The sequence below is a fragment of the Stegostoma tigrinum genome, chromosome 38, assembly GCF_030684315.1.
Source record: "Stegostoma tigrinum isolate sSteTig4 chromosome 38, sSteTig4.hap1, whole genome shotgun sequence".
NCBI classification, from domain to species: domain Eukaryota; kingdom Metazoa; phylum Chordata; class Chondrichthyes; order Orectolobiformes; family Stegostomatidae; genus Stegostoma; species Stegostoma tigrinum.
The window spans coordinates 6,091,374-6,112,827 of NC_081391.1; the positions used below are offsets into that span (position 1 = coordinate 6,091,374).

Genomic DNA, 21,454 nt, shown 5'->3' on the forward strand with positions numbered 1-21,454 from the left:
TATGGATTGCACACTTTTTTTGTGGATGTCAGGATCAGAAATTTTTACAATGCTTCACACAGTTTAGACATCATTGTTGAAGCTCTCATGCAAGTAATGATTGCTGTGTGAACTATTGGAGACCAACAGACACTCTCAGAGATGCAGTCTGTCATGTAGGCAGCACTTCACGGTTGGGGTGGTCGATAATTAACAAGGGTTTTCCTTCTTAAACCAATACAATCATCCATCTAGTAAGATGATATGTACTTTGTTCTGTCCTTGACTACTGTTTCCTCCTCACTTTGTATGACAGGGTAAGCAATCCAACAGCCTGTCCTCCTTGAGCAGTTCCTCAACATACCTTGGAGCAGTGCGAGGAGACAGTGGGTCGTTCTTGTCATCATCATCGCCACTGACGAAGAACCCACTCAGTGACACACATGACCTGCGCCAGGCTTGCGCCAGCTGCTTCGTTAAAATAGGTAAAGGAACATTGCAACCAAAATCGGGGACCCAGGTTTGATTCCAGACTCAGGTGACCGTCTGTGTGGAGTTTGCACATTCTCCCTGTGTCTGCTTGGGTTTCCTCTGTGTGCTCTGGTTTCTTCCCACAGTCCAAAGATGTGCAGGTTAGGGTGGATTGGCAATGCCACGTTGCTATAGTTCCCTAGATATAAAGTCTAGGTGGGTTAGCCATGTGAAATGCAGGGTTACAGGGATAATGGGTCAGTGTGGATTCAATGGGCTGAATGGCCTGTTTCTACACTGTAGGGATTCGGTGATCTATGATCTGTGAATCCAAACAGCCCCTCGTGGTTGCTGTGCCCAACGTGGTGAGCTGTCCTCTCGTCGGCGATGGACAGGGTTCACAGGAACTTGAGAATGAGGCAAAGGAATAAAATTCCTCAAGCCTGCTTTGCCATTCAGCAAGATCATGCCGGATGTGATTATGGCCTTAACTCCACTTCCCTGTTGGCCATCCATTTGAAATGTAGCCGTTTGAGCTAAGCAGCTGTCATTTCTTTGGCAGTTTTGTATGTTCGTCAGTCCTCTGGCCACAAGTGAAACCTGGCGCAACAAGGAAACCTAAAAGATCTTTGTAAATGCTAGTTTGCAAGGACCATCCATAGCAATGCAACTAATGATGACCATTTTCCTGGTTGGAAATGAGAGGAGATCTTATAGTGACAAGAAAAGGGAACTCTAGCAAGCTGTGTGACAGAGTGATGAGATGAAGGCTTCTTTGAAGCTATCAATTTGATAGTGTCAGAGGAGAAAGTGGTGATTGGGCAGGTTTTTGGGGATAGTAAGAGGGTGGTTTGACATTGGAGTACTCCAGAGTCTCCCTTTGAGATTATTAGAGAGTGGTATCAGCCAAGAACTGGCCCAGTCCACTGGTTATGGGAAGTGAGTCGACGGTAATCTGCTTTAAGTCAACTGTCATAGCCAGAAATGGCTGTATTGACCTCAGCACTAGATGTCCACGAGGGATCATCTCTAGATGACACCAGAGGACAAAATCGGCATTTTCAAAGCAGCAAGAGTGTTAAAATTCAGTGAATAAATTGACTAGGAAGAGTGGTGGGGGAGGATGGGGGCAGGCAGGAACTAATCTCCTTAAGAAATAATTTGCTTATTGTAGTTTGTCTGCCATGACTGAATGCCCTGGCGTGCTTCTTAAGTGTTTTCTCCTTTTATGTTTTGCTGTTTCAGGCGTTAAAGCATTAGATTATAATTATAACCCTGACCTGGATCACAAGTGTGGAAAAGATATATTGATTGGAAGATTGAAGAGTTCAAGAGACACACGGTGGAAGAAAATCAGGCCTCGGCCTACCAAGAATAATTATGGGGGGCCGTACTACATTTGTAAAGGTGTGTGGAGTGCATGTTACCAGGTTAAATGAAAGTTCCATAAATATACAGCGATCACTAATAAGTCTAACAGGGAATTCAAGGGAAATGCCTTTATATTCAGCATGTACAACTCACTACCACAAGGAGTGGTTGAAGTGGTTAGTATACGCGGAAAGCTAAAGAAACACATGAGGGAAGAAGCTCTTCTTCTTTGGAGTGCACACATGCAGAGATTTCCCAAGACAGCTGCTGTTAAATGGGGAGGCAATGGCTTAGTTGTATTATCACCAGACAATTAATCCAGAAACTCAGCTCATGTTTGGGGACCCGGGTTCGAATCCTGCCATGGCAGATAGTGGAATTTGAATTCCATAAAGAATCTGGAATTACGGGTCTAATAGTGACCATGAAACCATTGTCGATTGTCAGAAAAACCCATCTGGTTCACTAAAGTTCCTGCAGGGAAGGCAATTGCCATCCTTTCGTGGTGTGGCCTACGTGTGACTGCCGACCCACAGCAATGTGGTTGACTCTTAATTGCCCCCTGCTCAATTAGGGATGGGCGGTAAATGCTGGCCTAGCCAACAATGCCAACATCCCGTGAGTAAATTTTAAAAAAAATTTAAGTTGCTGGCCGATTACAGGACCTGCCCAATTTCTGTTATTGTGCATCGAGGGCACTAATGCTGCCTTTATACCTGGCTGAAAGGTATGAGATGACCCCCTCTTTTTGGTTATTTTAATCTCCCCATTCAGGTGTGTTATGACTCACCTCTGGGACAGGTGGGACTTGAATCTGGATCTTCTGGCCCACAGGCAGGGACACTACCACTACATCTCATGTGCATGAAAAGACTGGGAGTGGGATTCAGCTGGTTTCTTTAAAAACTTGATGCAACTCAAGCGTGACTCGTCTGTATAAACTGGACATGAGGACAGAGTGTCAGCTGTGGCTCAGTGGATAGCTGCCCTGCCTCTGAGTCAGAAGGTTCAAGTCCAACAAAATCCAAGCTGTGCAGCATCGGTGACATAGTTGGATTGTCACTAGACAAATAATCCAGCGACCTAGACTTGTGTTCAGGATCCCAGCATGTTGATTGGTATAAATTAAATTCAGTTTCTAAATTCGAAATTGAAAAGCAAGTTAATCTTGTCAATGATGATCATGAAACAGTCATTGATTGTCATTAAAACCATCTGGCCCTTTCGGGAAGGAAATCTGCTGTCCTTCTCTGGTCTGGCATAAAAGTGACTCCAGACCCAGAGTAAAGCCCAGGTAGGGAAGGTTTGAATTATAAAGAAAGGCAGGATAGACTGGGACTTTTTTCACTGGAGCATAGCAGGTTGAGGGGTGACCTTACTGAAATTTATAAAATCCTGAGGGATATAAGTAAGGTTAATGGTAGGTGGCTTTTCCCTAGGATAGGGGGTTTCAAGACTAGGGAACACATTTTTACAGTGAAGGGAGAGAGATTTTAAAAAGACATGATGGGCATGTTTTATACACTGAGGGTAGTTTTGTGTGTGGAATCAACTTCCAGAGGAAGTAGATGTTTGCAGGTAAAGGGACCACTGGAAAATGGGAAGCCTTCAAAAAAGAGATAACGAGAGTCCAGAGACAGTATGTTCCTGTTAGGCTGGTAGATGTAGGGAATGCTGGATGACTAGAAAAGTTGAGGTTTTGGTTAAGAAAAGGAAGGAATCATCTGTAGATAGCAGGGATTGGGTGAATCCGTAGAAGAATATAAAGGCAGTAGGAGTATACTTATCCGGAAGATAAGGAGGACAAAAAGGAGGCATAAGATAGCTTTGGCAAATGGGGTTAAGGATCATCCAGAGAGATTTTACAAATACATTAAGGACCAAAGACTAACAAGGGAGAAAATAAGCTGCCTTAATGATCCTTAAGGGATCCTATGTGTGGAACTGCAGGAAATGGAGGAGATACAAATGAGAATTTTGCATCAGTGTTTACTGTGGAAAAGGATATGGAAGATAGACAGCATGGGAGAAATAAATAGCGACATCTTGAAAAATATCCCTATCACAGAGGAGGAGATGCTGTACCTCTTAAAATACATAAAGGTAAATAAATCCCTAAGACCTGATCAGGTGTACCCTACAACTTTGTGGGAAGCTAGGGAAGCGATTGTGGGCCTTATGCTGAGATATTTGTATCATAGTCAGCCACAGGTGAGATGCTGGAAGACTGGGGGTTGGCTAATGTGGTGCCACTATTTAAGAAAGGTGGTAAGAAAAAGCCAAGAAACTATAGACTAGTGAGCCTGACATCGGTGGTGGGCAGGTTGTTGGAGGGAATCCTGAGGGACAGGATTTACATGTATTTGGAAAGGCAAGGACTGATCATGGATAGTCAACATGGCTTTGTGCATAGGAAATCATGTCACACTAACTTGAATGAGTTTTTTGGAGAAGTAACAAAGAGGATTGATCAGGGTAGAGCGGTGGACTTCAGTATGGCGTTTGACAAGGTTCCTCGTGGTAGACTGGTTAGCAGGGTTAGATCACAATGAATACAGGGATAACTAACCATTTGGATACAGAACTGATTCAAAAGGTAGAAGACAGAGGGTGGTGGTGGAGAGTTGCTTTGCAGACTGGAGGCCTGTGACCTGTGGTGTGCCACAAGGATCAGTGTTGGGTACACCTCTTTTCATCATTTATAGAAATGATTTGGAAGTGAACATCTGAGGTATGGTTAGTAAGTTTGAAGATCACACTAAAATTGGAGGTGTAGTGGACAGCGAAGAAAGTTAAGAGTACAAGGGGACCTTGATCAAATGGGCCGGTGGACTGAGGACTGGCAGATGGAATTTAAATTAGATAAATGTAAGGTGCTGCATTTTAGAAAGGCAAATGAGGGCAGAACTTATACACTTAATGGTAACATCCTGGTGAGTGTTAATGAACAAAGAGCTCTTGGAGTGCAGATTCATAGTTCCTTGAAAGTGCAGTCGCAGGTAGACAGGATAGTAAAGAAGGCATTTGATATGCTTGCTTTTATTGGTCAGTTCATTGATTATGGGAGTTGGGAGGTCATGTTGTGGCTGTACAGAACATTGGTTAGTACACTTTTGCAATACTGTGTGCAAATCTGGTCTCCCTACTATATGAAGGAAATTGTGAAAGTTGAAAGGGTTCAGAAAAAAATTAAAGATGTTGTCAGGGTTGGAGGGTTTGAGCTGTAGGGGGAAGCTGAATAGGCTGGGGCTGTTTTCCCTGGAGGATTGGAGGCTGAGGTGTGACCGTACAGAGATTTATAAAATCGTGAGGGGCATTGCTCGGTTGAATAGTTAAGGTCTTTTCCCTGGGGTGGCGGAGTCTAAAACTAGAAGGCATAGGTTTAGGGTGAGACCGGTAAGATATGAAAGGGACCTAAGGGGCAGCGTTTTCACGCATAGGGTGGTGTGTGTATGGAATGAGCTGCCAGAGGAGGTGGTGGAGGCTGGTACAATTACAGCATTCAACAGGCATCTGGGTGGGTAAATGAATATGAAAGATTTAGAGGGACATGAGCCAAATGCTGGCAAATAGGACTAGATTAATTTAGGATATCTGGTGGGCATGGACGAGTTGGACTGAAAGGTCTGTTTCGATGCTGTACAGCTGTATGGTTGTACAAGTGGTGGATGCAGGTACAATTACAATGTTTGGAAGATATTTGGATAATTACGTGAATAGGAAAGATTTGGGGGGGGATATAGGCCAGGACTAAGCAGGTGGGATTACTTTAGTTTGGATTATATTTGCTATGGACTGGTTGGACCAAAGGGTCTGTTTTCTTGCTGTAGAACTTTATGACTCTGAAATGACGATCATATCATTAAGTTGTGCAGGATGGTGTCTCACTAGTTAGCACCTTAACAGCACTTGGGCTCTGAGTTCGATTTCGGCCTTGGGCAACTGTCTGTGTGGAATTGGCAAATTTCCCCATATTTCTGTGGGTTTCCACCAGGTGAAAAACGTACAGATTAGGTGGTTTGGTGATTGGTAAAGTTGCCCTGTAATTTCCCGGGGTGTGCAGGTTTGGTGGGTTAGTTATGGTAAAAACCCTGTGTGGGGTTAAGGATATGGGCTTGGTTTAGGTGGGATGGTCTTTGAAAAGTTGTTACAGACTCAATGGGCTGAAAGGCCTATTTCTGCGCTGTAGGGATCCAATGAATTATACCACTCCAGAATGTCAGCACTGGTTTAGAAGACTACCTTCTCCTGGATAATAAATGCCACTAGTATTCACATCTCGTGAAAGATCAATTTAAGAAAAATATATCTAGTGCAGTATTGAGTGGGTGCTGGACTGTTAGAGGTGTATCTTTCAGATAAGCTGTTGAACTGCGGCCCCATCTGCTCGCTCAGGTTGTTATGGATCAGACCAGAGCCCCTTCAAAATATTGAAGAAGGTAGCCTAGGCCGTAACTTTTACTTATTTGAAATATAAATATGAAATGCAGTGCCTCAGATGCAGTTTGATTTGTCAAACTTCTCAATGTTAAGCAAAACCTAATTTATTCAAATGCTATAGTTAAAATGCACTAAAAGAAAGAGAAACTTGGAATATCTTACAGAGTAATAGATTATTTTATTACTAAACTAAACTGTTCCAAAATAGCAACATCCCACAAACACATCTTTAGCAAAAGGCAGATTCAGAAAACAGATTGGAGAACTGCATGTGAGATCATCAAGGAGGAAAGAACATCAAAAAATAATTGAGAGAGAGAGAGAGAACTCCAGCTTTCAGCAAAGAGAGATGTGGCAACTTTTCACATCTTCAAGACCCCAACAGCAAGTGCTGAAAGCTGAAGTTCTTTGGTTATGTGGGAGTTTGACCAGACCCACTCAGGCTGCTTCTGTTGTTCCAATTTTTAAAAAAAAATCCAAGTTTCACAAGTTGTTTATCTTCTCATAGACTGCTCCGTACCTGTCTTCCAATCTCTCTCTAATAGAAACCATGACACCACACACTTCTTAAAGCCATAGTGTTGTCACAAGGCACTATTTTAAAGGAGAGTTCCCAGCGCCTGACCAATATTCCTCAACCAACACCAAGAAACAGATGATACAATCCATTATTTCTTTAGGGTTCGCTATGCACAATTTGGCTTTCTATTTTCTGCACTACAATCACTTCAAATAACTTAATTGGTTGTAAAATACTCTGAGATGTCTTGAGGACATGAAAGGCACAATTTTAAATGCAAGTCAACTCCCAAATGTTTTGCATATGAGTGATATGACTTGGGGAAACTGTAGCCGAGACAGCAGTAAAAATTTAAACAACATTTGTGTTCAAAGTTGTCGGATATCAGGTAATTTGTTCTGCTTTCCACAATGAAGTATCCTATCTCGGATTACAGCATAAGTATTTCCTTTGAGAACACCCCCGCGCGGCAGGCTAATCATGAAAGTTAGGTCCAGGGAGAACTAGCTAATTGGATTCATAGTTGTCTCGATGGTAGGAAGCAGAGGGTGATAGTTGAAGACTGTTTCTCAGCTGAAGGCCTGTGACTAGTGGTGTGCCACAGGGGTCAGTGCTAGTCCCTTTATTGTTTGTTATTTACATATACGATCTGGATATGAATGTATAAGGCCTGATTTAAGTTTGCGGATGATACAAAATTAGGAGATATTTGTTGATGGCAAAGAACGTTATCAAAAATTACAGAGTGATCTTGATCAAATGAGGAAGTGGGCTGAGGATTGGCAAATGTAATTTGATACAGGTAAGTGTGAGGTGTTGCAACTTGGAAAGTCAAACCAAGGTAGAATTTATACAGTAAATGGTGAGATCCTGAGGAATGTTGTGGAACAGAGGGACCCAGAAGCACAAGTACATAGTTCTTGAAAGCGGCACCACGAATGAACAGGGTGGTGAAGAAGGCATTTAGCTTTCTGGCCTTCATCGGTTGAGGCATCGAGTTTAGGAGTTGGGATGTTGTGTTAAAGTTGTATTAGTCTTTGGTGAGGCCACACTTGGGGTATTGTGCACAGTGTTGGTCATCCTGTTATAGGGAGGACATAGTTAAACTGGAAGAGGTTGACCAGGATAGGACTTTATTCCTTGTAATGAAGGAGAATAAGGGGTGACCTTATTGAGGTGAATAGAATCATGAGCAATATAGAAAATGCATTCAGCCTTTTTCCCAGGGACGAGAAATTGAAACTGGAGGGCAAAGGTTTAAGGTGAGCGGGGAAAGATTTAAGAAGGACCTTTGGGGCAACTTCTTCACACAGCGAGTGATGCATATATGGAATGAGCTGCCAGAGAAAGTAATTGAGGCAGGTATAATAGCAACATTTAAAAAAAACCATTTGTATAGATACAAGCATGGGAAAAGTTTAGAGGGATATGGAATAATTGGAGCTAGCTGAGGTGGGCATTACAGTCAGCATGGTTTGGGCCGAAGGGCCTGTTTCCATGCTGTATCACTCTTATGACTCTAAGTGCGCGCACCACACTTAGCCATGAACTGGAGAACTGGGTTGTGCTGCCCCAGAATTAGCATCTTCTGTGAAAGAAATGGGGTGGTGATGGTGTAATGGTCATATCACTAGATTAGTAATCCAGAAACCCAGGCTAATGTTGTGGACACCTGGGTTCGAATCCACCCCTGGCTGATAGAGAAACTTAAATTTCACACTTCTGCTCAATTTTTTAAAAAACCTAGTCTCATGATGACCATGTAACCATTGCCTGTTGTTGTAAAGGCCCATCTAGTTCATTAATGTTCTTTAGAGAAGGAAGTCTGCCATCCTAGCCCCAGATGTGACTCAGCCACAGCAACGTGGTTTACCATTAATTGCCCTCTGGACAATAATGTTGGCCACATCCACAAATGAATAAAAAACATCAGCAAGTCGATGGAGAGCAGACAAAAGGGGCCAAGTTTAAAATGCACAGTGAATTCTATTTATAAAGCTGATTAATTTTCATTTTGTTTATCCACAGATATTGCAAGTAAAGAAGATTGCAAATATGGGGACCAGTGTACATTTGCTTATTGTCAAGAGGAGATAGATGTTTGGACTCTGGAACGTAAAGGAGCCATAAACCGCGAGCTACTCTTCGATCCACTGGGAGGTGACACGAGAGGCAGCCTCACAGTAGCTAAACTGCTGAAGGAACATCTTGGCTGCTTTATGTTCCTTTGTGAGGTGAGATGGTGTGACAAACCTGGAAGTCCTGCATTGACAGTCCCTGCATAGATCAGACCTGCAGTCGTCTCCACTTCTTGATACAGGAGCATTAAAATCCTCATCCTTGTCTTCACGGCCTCACCCCTCCCAATTTAACTTACTCCAGCCCTAAGGCCTTCAAGAAATTTGCAATCCTCAAATTCTCCTGCATGCCACATTTCAATTGCTCCACCATATGTGGTCGTCCAAGCAGGGAAAGAAATCCTGAGGGTGCGTCTCCTGTTTCCAAGCCCCACTGCCTCCTTTCCCAAACCCCAGGCAGCTTCTATTGAGGGCTTTTACAATGAGTTTTAGATCCAATAAAATGCTACAGCACAGAAAGATAGCACTTGTTAAGCTTGCGCAGATTGTTTTGAAGACAAATCCAGTCAATTGTACCACTGCGTCCATGCGACCCATTCTTTTTTTAACCTCAGTATTTCTCCCATTTCCTTGAGTGCCTCAGCATCAGGGAGGGAGTATGTTCCAAATTCTGTCCACTGTGTGTCACAATTTCTTCTCCTTATCTCCTCTGGTTCCTTTGCCCATCATTTGGATCATCTGATAAGGGATCATTTAGCAGTCGGAAACAGTTTCTAATTATTCTATTTAAGATCTTTGTGATTTTATATACCTCTGCCAAACACCACCACCCCCACCCCTCCAGCTTCTTGGCTCTTAAGTGATCAACTTTAGCTTCTCTGTCACCCATCATTCCTGGACCTAATGCAGCAAGTCTGTTCTGACCCCTCTATAATCCATACGCTGCCTCAAATCGAAAATCATGGTCAAAATCATTGAAATCCGCTTTATGTAGGTTCAGCAAAACCTCTTCATTTTTGTGCTCATTGGCTCAATTAATGAATTCCATTGAAAGCTCAGCTTCAGTCCATCTAGCACCACGTGCATGCCCCATCTCCTGAGCCACAGTAGCCGGGCTTTCTGCCACCTGGGCCCTAAGTTCTTGAATTCCTTTCTGAAACCTGTCTGTCTCCGTCTATATCTTCTTAAAGATCCATTTCTCTGAATGATCGTCTGTCTTGGTATCTTCGACAGGGTCTGAGTTTTGCAATTTTTGTCATGGTTGGGGCTGTTCCTAAGAATGCCCTGCTCATGAGCAACACAAACTGTGAAAATCCCAGGTTCAGCCCCAGATCTCAGCTCCAAAACTAGGGAGTCAAAATTGCTGAATGTTGGAGACCACATACAAGGATCACACTGTATATTCCAGCCGAGTTGCCTTTTCTGATTCTTGACCTTATCCTCAAAACCTTAAACCAGTAGCTACCATGTTTAAAGAGCATAATAGCCTGTACTTTTTTCTCTTTTTTTTAAATGGGGTATTCAAATCATGATGTGTGTGTCTCTAATGGTCTGGCTTTGCTTTCCGTTGCAGGAATGTTTTGACAGTAAACCCAGATTGATAAGCAAGAAAGCTAAGGACAGCACATCACTCTGCTCTAATCCAGATGCTAAGCACAACTTTGAAGATAATAAGTGAGTACACGAGTAACATGGAAGGAGCTCCTGAATATTGTAGTAGGATCAGGTAGCCCGTTTTTAAGCTGTAGTGACTGGCCGGTTCCAGGTCCCAAATCCTGGTTTGTACTGAGTCATATAATGACAGTCACAGCAATAAACATTGCATGGAAACATAGGAAATAGATGCAGAACTAGGCCATTTGGCCCTTCAGACCTGCTGTGTCATTCCATAAGATCACAGCTGATCATCAACTCAGTCCCCTGTTCCTGCTTTCTCCCCATACCCTTTGAACCCTTTAGCCCTAAGAATTATATCTGTCTCCTTCTTGAAAATATTCAGTTTTGGACTCCACCGCTTTCTGTGGCAAAGAACTCCACAGGCTTTTTCTTCACTTCCGTCCAAAATGGCTTATGCTCTGTCTTTAAAATTGTGACCCCTGGTTCTGAACACCCAGTCATCAGGAATATGTCCTGCCTTTACTGTGTCTAATCCGGTTAGAATTTTGTAAGTTTCTATGGGATCTGCAGTCATTCTTCAAAACTCCAGTGAATTGTAATCCTAAACGAGCATATATCATACATCAGTCCTGCCATGTCAGGAGTCAGTCCAATAAATCTTTGTTGCACTCTCTCCCCACCCCCCATAGCCACAGCATCTTTCCTCAGATAAGGAGACTAAAGCTGTACTCGCATATTGCAACTGTAAAGGACATAGTTTAGGCCACTTTTGGAATACTGCATTTAATTCTGGTCTCCCTACTCTGGGAATGATGTTGTTAAACCTGAAAGGGCTCAGAAAAGATTTACAAGGATGTTCCCAGGTTTGGAGGGTTTGAGCTAAGGGGAGAGGCTGAATAGGCTGGGGCTATTTTCCCTGGAGTATCAGAGGCTGAAGTGTGACCTTTCTAGAGGTCTATAAAACCATAAAGGGGCATGGAGAGGGAGAATAGCCAGGGTGGGGCAGTCCAAAACTAGAGGGCATCAGTTTAAGGTGAGGGGGGCAAGATTTAAAAGGGACCTAAAGGGCAACTTTTTCATAGATGCAGGTGCGTGCATGGAATGAGTTTCCAGAGGAAGTGGTGGAGGCTGGTACAGTTACAACGTTTAACAGGTATCTGGATGGGTACATGAACAGAAAGGGTTTAGAGGAACATAGGCCAAATGTTGGCAAATGGGACTAGATTAATTTAGGATGTCTGGTTGGCATGGACATGTTGGGCTGCAGGGTCTGTTTCCATTTTGTACAACTGAGTCTATGTGGTCTCACCAAGGCCTTGCAGCTACAGAAAATAGGAACGATACATGTTTCTGTAACCCCGAGTCAGGAAGTGAAAAATAAAGCGGTTTTGCTGTGGCTTAGTTCATCGGCACATCAGGAGGAGACAGCATTGAACTCTGATACCATCTGTGATTGGACAGTTTGTTACTTTTCACCATCCAAGTTAACACACAGGCTCATTAAGTGATGCAGCACGGAAGGAGGCCATTTGGTCCATCGTGCTTGTGCTGTTTGAAGGAGATTTCCGAATTAGTTCCAATCCCCTTTTCTTTCCCCATAGCCCAGCAAATCTTTTCCCTTCAAAGAAATGTCCAAGTCTCACTTGAATGTCACTACTAAATGTGCTCTACACGTTACCTGATGATCTGTACCAGATCACAACCGTTCATGTTCTAAAAAAAGTTTCAACATGTCACCTCTGCTGTTTTGCTAATCAACTTTGAAAGGTCAGTCACCAGAAGATACAAAACTATGAATGGAAATGTTGTCTCCCTTTTAGCTCTATTAAAACCCTTCAGGATTTTAAACATTAAAACTTCCTTTAACCTTCACTGCTCAAAGGAAAACAGCCCCAATTTCTTCAGTCTTTCCAAATTAAAGAACTGAAGTCACTCATACCTGTTACCTTTAAAGTAAATCCCATCCGCAATCTTTCTAAGACCTAGACAAAAGGTAGCATTCAAAATTGAATACAATATTCAGAAACTGACCCAGGGTGAGTTATAAAGGTTTAGCACAACTTGGCTTTTGTACACTGTTCCACCTGGCAGACATTTCTTCCTCTGGCTGAAAATATTGGTAGGTTTTTGTTCAGGTCAAAGTTATGGAACTAAGACCGGTAGATAGGAGACAAGATACAGAGCAGACATGATCTAATTGAGTGTCAGAACAGTCTCAAGAAGTTGAACGTCCTGTTCCTGTGCCTATGTTGCTAAAAGGAGATGAAATTGTTTATAAATGTGACCAATTTTGAAAAATTGTGTTAGGCAGGAGTATCGAGCATTGACAAATATTGTGAGAGATGAAGTTAAACTGCCTATCAGACGTAATCGAATTAAATGGTGGAACAGGCTCGAGAGGCAGAATGAGATTAATTAGTTCTGAATCAGGAACAAAATCAGAAGTTTCTGGAAAAGGTCAGCAGGTCTAACAGCATCGGTGAAGAAAAAATCAGAGCTAACGTTTCGGATCCAGTGACCCTACCTCAGAACTGGGGAATTTTTAACATTCAAAATCCTGAAGGGTTTTAGTGGAGCTAAAAGGAAGACAGCATTTCCACTTACAGAATGGTCAGATACCAAACACTACAAAACTAAATTTTGCAAAACAGCAGAGGTGACACATTGAAACTTTTCTTTTTAAAATAATGTTCTGCGGAAGGGCCACCAGCCCCAAAACATTAACTCTGATTTTTATTTCTTCACGGATGCTGCCAGGCCTGCTGAGCTTTTCCAGCAACTTCTGTTTTTGTTTCTGATTTACAGCATCCACAGTTTTCTTTTCAGTTTTCATTTAGTTCTGAATTAAGCCTGTTGCTGAAACTTCTGTATGCCTTGTGTGGTTTCAGGTGCTTGGTCCACATGCTGTGTGGCACAACAGTGAAGTACTCCAAGATCCGGCAGTACCAGGACCACTGCCAGTTCGATGTGTGCCGACACGAGGTACGTTATGGGTGTCTACGGGAGGACAGCTGTAACTTCGCGCACAGTCTCATCGAGCTGAAGGTCTGGGTGATGCAACAGAGTTCAGGTACTTGAAAGGAAAACCTGAAGTGTGTTTTCTTTCGAACTATCTGTGCGGAAAGTTTGCAAGGGTTCAATGCAGAGCGTAAAAGTGACATTCAGGAAAAAGTAGTTCATTTTTGTGCCGTTTTAATAATCTTCAGCAATTTAGCACAGAAAATTTACAAGCGCTCGTTCACCAATCTACACATTTCCTTTGCCAATAGTAATTGAATCCTGATTGCACTCAGTTTATTTACATCATTTATACACTGAGACTTTAAAAACACAGGCCTCTTAAACCTGGCTCAGTTTTTGTAGCAGGAAATTACACCATGCTATAAATGAATTAGAATTACATTTTCTGGTCACATGTACTCAAGTAAAGAAGTTCTGGATGTGAGTTTGCTCGCTGAGCTGGAAGGTTCATTTTCAGACGTTTTGTCACCATTCGAGGTAACATCATCAGTGAGCCTCCGACGAAGCGCTGGTGTTATGTCCCGCTTACTATTTATCTATTTAGGTTTCCTTGGGTTGGTGATGTCATTTCCTGCGTTGGTGATGTCGTTTCCTGTTCTTTTTCTCAGGGGATGGTAGATTGGCTCCAAATCAATCTACCATCCCCTGAGAAAAAGAACAGGAAACGACATCACCAACCCAAGGAAACCTAAACAGATAAATAGTAAGCGGGACATAACACTAGCGCTTCGCCGGAGGCTCACTGATGATGTTACCTAGAATGGTGACGAAACGTCTGAAAACTAACCTTCCAGCTCAGCGAGCAAACTCTCACATCCAGAACCTCAACCTGAGCTACAAATCTTCTCAACTCGCTAGTATAGAAGTACGTGAGTAGTGTGGAGAGTGTATAATGTCATCATTCCCAGCGCCGTCTTTAGTACAAAGGTACCTAGGTACAGAATCTTGGGTACAAAATAGAAAAATATATAGTTAGCAGTTTAACAGTCTTTCTTAAGTGCTTAGCCGTGCTGTGGTCGCACTTCCTACAAGGGCTCAATCTCCTCTGCTTTGACCCACTCTGGGAGACCTCAGGCTGCCTGCTCTCACCACTGCTGCATGTGTAAATAAGGGTGTACGGTCTTCATGCCAACAAATTTCCCAAACAAACCCCACATCTTAGGTGGTTTGCAAGATCTTACCTGGACCTCTGGTCAGTTTTGTTCCTGCAATTCTGGGATCATCCATTAGGATCCATATGGATTATGTAGATTTTACCAGCTCTTCTTTTCTCAGGTGGCATAAGCAAATGAGCAAACTGTTCTTAATCCATTTGGCTTGAAGACCAATGGCCAGCTGCTCTGGGATTCAAAGCAGTAGCCAGGCACAGATGTAAGACAACAGATACAGAATGTGCTAGAGTGTATTGCAAGCCTGCAGTGCACCAACTTCCCCTTCATTTAAAATACTTTCTTCATTTTTGCAAGGGGAGAAGGCATCACTGATAAGGCCAGCATTTATTGCCCATTCTTAATGGCCCTTAAATCAAATGACTTGCTGAAGCACTTCGGGCACAATTAAGAGTCAACCACATTGAATAGAATAGAAATTTGTTACCATATGAAAAATACAGTGAAAAATTTTAAAAGTCACCCCAGCACGGCACTGACATCAATGATAAAGTCATTTATTATAATAAGAAAAGTAAAATTAAGACAAAGCCCATCACAGTTCATTGTTGTGGTTCTTGAGTCACATGGAGACCAGATCTTTGATCAGAGGTTCTGTGTCGTTCCAGCATTTTCAGTTTTTATACTAGTGCTTTTGGACAGGACTTCAGTATTAAGACAAGCCACTCAAGCAAGGTGCCAGAAGACCTTCAGCATTCACCTTCTGGTTAATGAAGCTTCAGTATTCCATGCAATGCTATAGTGAAATAAAAAGAAAATGCTGAGAATACTTATCAGATCAATCAGCACCTGTAGAGTGAAACAGAGTTAACACATCAGATGGGTGACTGTTTGCTATTTTTTGTTTCTGATCCCTAGCATCCGCAGTATTTTCCTGTTGTCACTATTGTAATCCTGTTTTCCTGTATTACCTTACAGAGATCACGCACGAAGAGATTGTGCAGGAGTCCACGCAACACTGCCTGAATGTGGAAGCTAGTGCGAGTCGAGCACAGGTACATTGCAGCCAATGTCTAGGGTCAGAGGCAGGGACCATTTCCTGGCCTGTTTGTTCGTGACAACAACTACCTGCATTTAATACAGTACAACTTACAGAAGCATTTTTAAACAAAATGTGACATCGAACACCTAAGAAGATAGTTGGACTTGTTAGTCATAGAAGTAGGTTTAAGGAGCATCTTTGAGGAGGACAGAGAGAGAGGTTTCTGATTGGAATTCCAGACCTTGGAGACAAAGCAACTAAGTTTTCGGTAATCTACAAATGAAAACTGGGCATGCGCAAGAGGCTTGAGGTGAAGACCTACACATCATTCATTCATAAGATTACAAAATAAGGTACTAGTGAAATCTAGGAATTCAGAAATTGTTGCTTGAAAGTATAGTACATGCTTGTTGGAATTTGCTAATATTGTGCTTACTAGAAGCTACATATGCACAGGGAACAGTCCTCTGCAGGATAAAGTATTCTGTCTGTCCATTGTGCCTTTTTTTGAATTCATCAATTGTGTAATTGAAACAGCTCCCACCTTCAATTTCCATGGAAACTCTTTCCGACAAGTCAGCGCACCTTTTTGTCTATGCAGTATACATTATTGCTCCCTTTGCAATTTGGCAGTCATGCATTGATCGTGACAATTGCAAGAGAAAAAGGTTCAACAGCATGGTTCCTTTTTTCATCAGCTTAGTAACAAGTCAAGGCATTTCATCCATTTGCAGCTTGCCGATCCTAGATCTCCATACTAGGGATAACGAATTCCTAACTCCTCTTTCCTTGCAATTTGACAATCCTCCAATCAAGGGAATCGAGCCGTGTCATCAACACTGCATTCAAATGTTTGCAACATTTCTACATCTGCTGTTCAAACTGTATGAAATAGATAATGAATATATATAAAGTACCTTAACATTAATTCATACTCAATGACCTTGTGAAATCCGGATTTCACTAATGTTGCTGCTATTTTCTGACTTGCGTACACTTCGTATTGACATTGTCGGGCATTTTGTTTGCTGTTTGAAGGAAATGAGCACCATCTGCTCCTTTTCTTCACTGCTCCTTACCCACCAGGACGATGCCGCCCTGTCCCACGCATGACCTGTATTCGATACGGCCATTGCTTCTTACAAGTCTCCATCAGTGCTACACTGTTGTAATGTCGGTAAAGTGTGAACCCATGAATTCTATTTGTAGAATTACTTACTGAGTTTGCAGCACAGAAATGGGCCACTCAGCACATCTGGTCTATGCTGCTGCAGTGCACTCTGTCAGTGTAACCTGCCCTTCCTTTCATCCTTGCTTGTTTATCTGGTTTCTCCTTTAGTGTGGCCAGGCTGTTCATCATAACCATTCCATGTGGCCATGGCTTCTGTGTTCTGACCATTTTCTGGGGAATGTTTCTCCTGAATTTATTTGTTATGATTATAAACTTAATTTTCTGGCCTTTAATGCAAATGAATATTGTCTCATTATCACCTCTATCTTTCTTTTAGACCTTCTCCGGGTCATCTTTCAGACTTACTGTTCTGTATGTAAAGACTCTTTGGTTTGTTTGATCTTTTCAGATAGGCTTAAAATATCGATTCTGGTATCCATCACATAAACCTTACTTACACCTTCTCTGGAGCCACGAAATTCTTTTTATAATGTGGAGACCAGACAGATTATAGTACATAATAATCAAAAGAACTGCGAATGGTGTAAATCAGAAACAAAACAGAAGTTGCTGGAAAAGCTAAGCAGGTACGGCAGCATCTGTGAAGAAAAGATCAGAATTAATGTTTCGGGTCCAGTGTCTCCTCTTCAGAACAGAATTATTCAGCCACTACTTTGTCTCCCTTGACAATAGTGTTTTCACTGAGGAATAGCCATGAGTCGTGTTATTTGTTACTCCTCAGATAAGTAACTCGAATTCTGAGGGAGGGTCACCAGATCTGAAACGTTGATTCTGATTTTTTTGTTTCTTCACAGATGCTGCCAGACCTCCTGAGCTTTTCCAGATTATAGTATGTTAAGTGGGGCTAACCAAGGTTCAATACTAGTTTAATGTTACTTCTCTGATTTTCAATTCTGTCCTCTACAGATTAATATTGGTGCTCTATCTTTATTATGGCAATACTAATCTTTGTTCACTCCTTCTGGTTTGTCTGTTCATATTTCCAGATAATGTCCACCATGTCACTTACACCCAAGGTGGAATTTTATGGTCCTCCTGACAAGTAGGGCAGGGTATGTGGTGATGTAAAATTGGGTACCATGGTGGTGACACTGTGCCCATCGCCCACCTGCCCTTTGATAGTATTTTATCAGCAGTAGAAGAGACTCAAGCAGCCAACCTCCCTGTGATTTGATTGAGCCATTAACTGGCCACTTAAAGGCTTCCTCTAACTTACACTGGTCTTTTACCAATGGCAAAGGGAGTCGAGGGCAAGGCTGGCTCATTGTGACCTGATTGTACAGGTACAGTAGCTGTCCTCACCGGTAATGCTCATGCTCCTTGTAAGAATGAAAGTCATGAGTTGTCTGTGCTACTTCTTCAAAAGTAGGTGAAAATCCAAATATATCACCTCCCCTGCTCACCTTTCAGTAAGGCATACAAGAAATTCATTAAGGCTGTTCAAGCCTGACTTTTCCTTTTGTAATCCAAGTTGAAAATTCTTCATTATATTTTCAGTGTCTTGATAATTTTCTATTACCTGTCTGAGTAAAGATATATGTACACCTCTCCCTCGTATCATACATATTAATATCCCTTAACGCGTGGCTCGTACACACCTACAGATTGCTGACTCTCTCTCATGCACATAAGTAAGTCTCTAAAGTGCACCCTTATGTGCTTTCTTAATTCCTGTTTTGTACAGTAAAGCACAAGAGCCAGATTATAGACAGGCTGGTTATTTTAGTCGCTGTGTCACATACCCTGTTGCCTGTCTTTTAAAGGCTAAATGCCACCTCTTCCTAGTCCCCTTTTCTCTTAATGTTCTTTCACAGAAAGGGTGTGTTGCTGGCAACATCAGTGTTTGTTTTCCATTCCTAAATGCCCTTGAGAAGGTAAGCTACCTGCTTGAATTGCCACTGTTCATGGGCAAGTAGGTATTGTCTCAAGGCTGTTCGAGAGGGAGTTCCAGGGTTATGACCCAACAACACTGAAGGACCAGATATATAGTTCCAAGCCAGGATCATCTGTAGCTTTAAGGGGAACTTGCTGGTAGTGGTGCTCCCATCCATCTAATGCCCTTGCCCTTTTAGATGGTGGACGTTTGGAAGTTGCTGTCCAAGGAGCTTTGTTCATATTGTGCACACTGCTGCCTGTGTGCATCAGTAGTGGACGGAGTGGATGTTTACGGATGTGATACCGCTCACGTCAAGTGGGCGGCTTTGTCCTATAATGTGTGTATCCTCTGCAGTGTTGTCAGGGCTGCACTTGTCCAGGTAAGTGAGGAGTATTCCGTTCGCTCTCCTGACTTGTGTTTTATAGATGGTGGACAGGCTTTAGGGAGTCAGGATATGCTGCAGGATGCCATGCCCAGCCTCTGGCCTCCTCTTGTTCCCATAATATTTATTTGGCTAGTTCAGTTTGGTTTTTGGTCAATGATAACCTCTGAGGCGCTGATTGTAGAGGTTTCAATGATGGTAATACCTTTGAATGTCAAGGGGCGACAGTTTTATTCTTGTTCATTGGAGATTATCATTGCTTGACACTTACCACTTACCACCCAGGTCTGAATGTTGCCTAGGTCTTGCTGAATATTCCACTTTATGGCCCAGAAGTGGGGAACATATTGCCTTTTTAGTTTCTGTGGTGTTGTAAATGATATCAGCAAATATCCCCATTTCTGACCTAATAATGAAGAAGGCCAGGTCAGTGATGAAACAGGCAGAGATGGTTTGATCAAAGGGCACAAACCTGAGGAAATCCTGCAGCAACGTCTTGAGACTGAGACGTAGATGATTGGTCTACAACAGCCACCTTCCTTTATGACTCCATGCATTCCTGTTCGCTAGGAAGCCATGATGCCTTGGTGTCAAGGGCAGTCATTCTCATTGAATTGGTGGAGTTCAGCTGTTTTTGCCTGTGTTTGAATCATGGCTATAATGGAGTTGAGAGCTAAGCAGGCTTGAGGAACCTAAACCGTCTCAATGAGCAAGTTTTACTGTGTAAGTACTGACTGGTAGCACTGTCATTTACTCCTTACATCACTTTGTTGATAATTGTGAGCAGGCTGATGGGGTGGTAATTGGCCAGGTTTGGGTTGTCCTTCCTTTTATGGATAGGACGTACCCAGGCAGTTTTCCGCATTGTCCCAGCCGTGTCAGGATCCTGGAGGGGAAGACTAGAACTGTTTTCTTCTTTACAGCCCAAAAGTGGGGAATGTATTGGCTTTTTAGTTTTGCTGTCTTTGTTTTGTTTGGTAGATTTGGCCTAATGGATCTTTGTTCTGTTTGATTGAGGTGCCATCTGGAGCTGGCAAGGCAGCCTCGCTGGGCATGAAGATGAAATTTGTTTGCAGCCAGTGTTGGAGGAATGGGCAGGTCGTTGAACCAGACAAGAACCTCAAGTATTGCAGTGCTAAAATACGACATGGGTCAGTCCATTTTCTTTCATTTCAAAATTTTTAAAATAATGGGCAATAGGAAGATTGTAAGGAGTGAACATAGAACATAGAACTGTACAGCACAGTACACACCCTTCGGCTCATGATATTGTGCTGAAATTTTACCCTAAACCCAAGGTCTATCTAACCTCCACCCCTACCTTCATACTATTATCCATATGCCTATCTAATAGCCAGCTAAATGCTCCTAACGAGGCCGACTCCACTTCCCTCTCCAGCAATGCATTCCACGCCCCACTCTGAGGAAAGAACCGACCTCTGACGTCTCCTTTATATCTACGTCCACTCATTTTAAAACTATACCGCCTCATAATAGCTACCTCCACCCTAGGGAAAAGTCTCTGGCTGTCCACTCTATCTATACATACGATCATTTTGTACATCTCTATCAAGTCGCCTCTCATCCTTCGTCGTTCTAAAGATAAAAGCCCTAGCTCTCTCAATCTTTCCCTGTAAGACCGTTCCTCCATTCCAGGCAACATCCTGGTAAATCTCTTCTGCACCTTTTCTCGCGCTTCCACATCTTCCCTGTAATGAGGTGACCAGAACTGAACTCAATACTCCAGATTTGGCCGAACAAGGTGTTTGTATAGCTGGAGCATAACTTAAGGCTGTTGAACTTGATCCTTCTTTTAATGAAAGCTAACACACCATACACCTTCTTAACAACTGTATCCACCTTGGTGGCAGCTTTCAGGGAACTGCGGACATGAACTCTGAGATCCCTCTGCTCCTCCATACTGCCAAGAATCTTTCCGTTAACCCTGTATTCTGCTTTCAAATTTATCCTTCCAAAGTGAATCACATCACACTTTTCAGGGTTAAAATCTGTCTGCCACTTCTCTGCCCAACTGTGCATCCTATCAATGTCCCTTTTATACCTAGAATCACAAGTAGAAGAGGACCCAGAACAGATCCTAGTGGCACACCACTCATAACTGAGCACCATGTTGAATATTTTCAGTCCACTACCACCCTTTGTCTTCTAAGGGTTAACCAATTCTGAATCCAATCTGCCACATTTCCCCCATTCCATGCCCCCTTACTTTCTGCATGAGCTTACCATGGGGAACCTTTATCAAACGCATTACTTAAATCCACGTATACCACATCCACTGTTCTACCTTTGTCCGCGAGTTTGGTCACCTCTTCAAAGAATTCACTGGGGTGGGAGT

The 21,454-nt window shown here is 42.6% G+C and overlaps 1 protein-coding gene across 1 annotated transcript in view; it reads left to right on the forward strand.

The window, feature by feature from the left end:
- LOC125447134 (zinc finger CCCH domain-containing protein 7B-like) overlaps nt 1-21,454 on the forward strand; it is a 75,913-nt gene that overhangs the window by 40,181 nt on the left and 14,278 nt on the right. The window contains exons 12-18 of the mRNA XM_048521276.2: nt 296-464; nt 1,696-1,857; nt 8,810-9,015; nt 10,433-10,533; nt 13,365-13,546; nt 15,585-15,661; nt 20,116-20,249. Of these exons, the coding sequence (XP_048377233.1) occupies nt 296-464; nt 1,696-1,857; nt 8,810-9,015; nt 10,433-10,533; nt 13,365-13,546; nt 15,585-15,661; nt 20,116-20,249 (1,031 nt within the window). The remainder of the gene's footprint in view (nt 1-295; nt 465-1,695; nt 1,858-8,809; nt 9,016-10,432; nt 10,534-13,364; nt 13,547-15,584; nt 15,662-20,115; nt 20,250-21,454) is intronic.